The sequence below is a fragment of the Salvia splendens genome, chromosome 2, assembly GCF_004379255.2.
Source record: "Salvia splendens isolate huo1 chromosome 2, SspV2, whole genome shotgun sequence".
NCBI lineage: Eukaryota > Viridiplantae > Streptophyta > Magnoliopsida > Lamiales > Lamiaceae > Salvia > Salvia splendens.
This window is the reverse complement of record NC_056033.1, coordinates 24,849,179-24,853,501: the sequence shown is the minus strand read 5'-3', so window position 1 is coordinate 24,853,501 and position 4,323 is coordinate 24,849,179. Positions and strand designations below refer to the sequence as shown.

The 4,323-nt window shown below is 41.9% G+C and overlaps 1 protein-coding gene across 1 annotated transcript; it reads left to right on the top strand.

Annotated features, from left to right (window-relative positions):
• The first annotated feature begins 249 nt into the window (after nucleotides 1-249).
• Nucleotides 250-2,424, top strand: LOC121771908 (pectinesterase-like). The gene is made up of 3 exons (XM_042168807.1): nucleotides 250-641; nucleotides 874-1,356; nucleotides 1,642-2,424. The coding sequence occupies exons 1-3, from the start codon at nucleotides 272-274 to the stop codon at nucleotides 2,343-2,345; spliced, it is 1,557 nt and encodes a 518-aa protein (XP_042024741.1). The 5' UTR covers nucleotides 250-271; the 3' UTR covers nucleotides 2,346-2,424.
• The last annotated feature ends 1,899 nt before the right edge of the window (nucleotides 2,425-4,323 follow it).

Sequence of the window (4,323 nt, the reverse complement as noted above, 5' to 3'; positions counted from 1 at the left end):
CTGAAACACAGTATGTTATTTAGAAAAATAAGAGATCGAAAAACGTGGAAATGGAAGAAAGTTGTCCACCCTCCACTGCAGTTGTTTCTAATTAAAGAAAAAGAAAACAACGAACCATAAATGTTCTCATCTGTGTATATATACAAACAAATAAGCATAGATAATTAAATAAAAGAATAAAATGGGATATCAACAGAACAAGGCAAGAGCGGTGGTGGCGGCGGCCTTGGTGGTGGCGTGCATGGCCGCGGGCGTGGCGGCAGCGGACGAGATGCATCAAGAAATAATAGGCGATATGTGCGATGCGACAGGCATGGGCAAGGACTGCAAGAAGGGAAACATTACAGAGGCTAAGAAGGTTATAGAAAAGGAGTTTGACGTGGCGGTGGAGGAGCTGAAGATCGCCATAAAAAACACAACATTGTACAAGGAATTGGAGAAGGACTACATGACAAAGGAGGCACTGGGCGTGTGCGAGCGCGTGCTTAATGACGCCATCGAAGAAATCCGTTCGTCGTTGGAGAGAGTCAGCCAGTATGAGGCCGGCCAAGTGGATAATGTCCTCGATGAGGTCAAGATATGGTTGAGTGCTGCCATTACATACAAAGACACCTGCTTTGATGCATTTGCAAAGACAGAAGGTAAAATTCCATACTATGTGTGTCTGTTTGGTTTACTAGATAAAATAATCATGAGATTTGGGGTGGTTATGACTAATTATCACATGATTATCCATCTATAAATGAGCTGTGAGATTCAATTACATGAACAACACACAATACATATTTAATAATCTTGCAATCTGAACAGCCCCTGCATGTATAACTAACTGGTCCATTTTCCTGTTATTGAAATAAAATATGTGCGGTGCAGGCGAGTCTGGGGCAAAGGTGAGGGAAATGCTGAAAACCAGCGGTGAGATGATGAGTAAGGGTTTTGCGATGGTGATCGATTTCAAAAACACATACGAATCCGTGAAGAAAGATTTGGGGAATTTGGTGAACAGCATCAAGGCCCCGAGGCAGCTCCTAGTCGGTGAAAGCATTCCTGATTTCATCAAAGGCCATGCGAGGAAGCTGGTTGAAAACCCTAAGATTGCGTTGAATCCGAACGTGGTGGTGGCGCAAGACGGCAGCGGCCAGTTCAAGACCATCACTGAGGCTGTTCAATCCGTACCTCCGAAAAATAAAACCCCATATGTCATTTTAGTAAAGGAAGGTTTATACAATGAGTATGTTGAGATTCCCAAAAAGGTGGATGAAGTCATTTTGATCGGAGAGGGGCCGTTGAAAACCAGAATTACCGGTAACAAGTGTTTCAGCAATGGTGTTCAGACCTATGACTCCGCAACTCTAAGTAAGTAGAGTATTTTATAGTCCCTCCGTCCACGAAATGTTGTCCAAGTTTGACTTGACACGGGTTTTAAGAAATGTGAAGAAAAGTGAGTGGAAAAAGTTAGTGGAATGTAGGTCTCACATTTATATATTGTTTTTATAATAGAATGAGAGTGGAATGAGTAGTAGAAGGTGAGATCCATTTACCAAAAATGGTAAAAAAGTAAAGTGGACAACATTTCACGGACGGAGGGAGTACTACTCTGTAATTTGTTTTATTGGATTGTATTGTTCCATACGAATATAGTCGTGAACGGACGAGGCTTCATCGCCAAGGACATCGGGATCGAGAACACAGCGGGCCCTAGCGGCCACCAGGCAGTGGCGGTGCGAGCCTCGGGTGACTTGGGCATCTTCTTCAACGTGCACATGGACGGGTACCAGGACACCCTCTATTCCCACGTCCATCGCCAGTTGTTCAGGGAGTGTCGGATAAGCGGCACTGTTGACTTCATCTTCGGAAACGCCATCTCCGTGTTCCAGAAGTGTGAGCTTGTGGTGCGGAAGCCTAACCCCAACCAGGCCTGCATGGTCACCGCCCAGGGCCGCAACGAGAAGAACCTCACCGGGATTATTATCATCCAAGGCTGCAACTTCACTGCAGAGCAGGACTACCTCGATGCTCAGCCTCCCTTCAAGTCTTACCTCGGGCGCCCGTGGAAGGTCCTAGCCCGAACGGTCATCATGAACAGCAACATTGAGGCCTTCATATCGCCTGATGGCTGGTCTCCTTGGGAGGGGACCATCGGCTTGGATACCCTCTTCTACGTCGAGTATAATAACACTGGGCCCGGCTCCGATCTCTCCAAACGGGTTACCTGGCCCGGTATAAAGCAGTTTGCCAATGACGAGGAAGCCAAACCATGGACTCCCCTTGTACATTTTGTTGATGATGGATGGATCCTAGACAGTGGAGTACCTTTCGCTCCCGAATTCTTCAAACTTGATTAGAATTCATTCTCTGCTCTAATTAATCATTTTGTTTGTTAGCTATGTAGAGAGAAATAAACGGATTGGATTGTGTTTTAAATTAGGTAGTTTACTAGCACTACAAAAAAACTCGTTTTTTAGTGACGTAAATTATCCATTACTATCAGTGAAATTTCTTCACTAAACACGGTTAGTGACAATTACAATACCGACGGATCTGTCACTAAAAAGCTTGTCCCTAAAAAAAACTAAATCTGCAAAATTCTAGAGGTCTGTTATTATGTAATTGATTTATAAATGCTTCCGCTGCCAACCCCTTCACAGCGGCCCATTGGGGAAAAGTGGCGAGCAAATTTTCCCTACTTTCTCTCCAAGACTTACCATACTTTGCAACCTTTTTCCTTATTTGAAGAGGGGCGATTTCTCCATAATAAATACCCCCAAAGCTTCATCAAAAAAAGATCTTCTCTTTGCCAAATAATTCCAGAGCATAAAAGTTAGAGTACTTCATCGTACAAGGGGTTGAAGAAGGATTCAAGAAGATCATCAAGGCTACAAGAATTCAACATTTGGGTTTTATTTGCTTTAGTTCTTATGTTTTCATTGTCTTCCCTACAATCTATGTTTTTAGTTTATTCTATCATGTGAAACTAAACTCATAGGATTCTAGGGATGTGTTAGTAACGACATTGGTTATACAATTTTGTTTTCTATTTAATATCCGTTCTGTTCTTACTTTGTTTCTTCCCTAGGTAATTGGATAATGCTTCACATTTGAGTGACACATTCTGTGATGAATTAATATAACTTGCTACATAATCGTGAGAGAACGTTGGCGGGTTAGATCCACTTAGAAGACACTACAATTAGCTTCCTTTAAAACGACACTGTTAATTGAGAGTGAGGACTTTTCAAGGGTCTTAGGAGCTTTTAGGAGTTACATATCCAGGATTCACAACCTTAGTGTTTGTAATCAACGTTTGCATCGTATGAGCATAAGCTAGGTGACTCGTTCTATCAAATTAAGAATTGTGCTAGGGTGATATAGTTGGAATTTGTATAACCATAACTGTGAACGCACATCCCTGGAATTCCCTTATCTCTTATCTTTTACCTCCGTGATCTATTTGCATTTAGTTGTTTATTGCTTTGAAATTGTTCTATTTTAAAAAATTCTCCAAAACTTTTAATTTTCCAAATAGTAATTGAGTTTTAGTAGAGGGTTATTGATGGAAATCAAGCATGCTAAACAATGGAAACCACCCCTCCCAGTAGATCCTAGTCAGTATAGATGATGCAAGTATGAGAGAAAAGTCCAACCTTAGAGCCAAACACGAAAGCCCTCTTAAATGGTGAGTTAAAAGGCATAAAGTGGAACCAATTTCTACTCGTGAGATCTAAGTCCGAAGCATCTATGGTCCAGCATGTGAAGAAAAGCAGTCCTAACATCCCTGGTGAGGAATGAGTGACTGAGCGAATCTAGTGTTTGGCCGAGAGTTTGGGTAATCTTGACGAGCGGATGTACTGGTTAGGAAAAAAAAGGGGGGCGGTAGAAGTTCAAGGCTGCTTAAGGCCGGATTGCACTCGAACCCAAGGGGAGGGATGGTTGAAAATATAGCATGTTCAATGTGTTTAATGTGTTTTTCTGTGTGTTTTCTCCTAAGTGTTTTTTCTTTTTTTCCCTTGTTTCTTTTCTTTTGCGCCAAGAGTTTTAGGTTGTTAGAGTCTTTTTATATTTATTCTTTTTAGATTAGGGTCAGTTAAGGGAGTAACCAGGCTACAATCCGACTTATTGCTTTTTGATTTGTTCCTCCACACTTGAGGACAAACATGTATTAAGTGCGAGCAGTTTGATAAGTCATATTCTAGGCCTTGGTTATTGGTCAGTATGATGAGCGTAACATGCATATTCTGTAAGAAAAGTTGCGTAAGTGTGCAGGAAATGGTACAAGTCAACAAGAAAGGAATCGGAGGTTTCAAGTGATAAAGGACGCCAGAA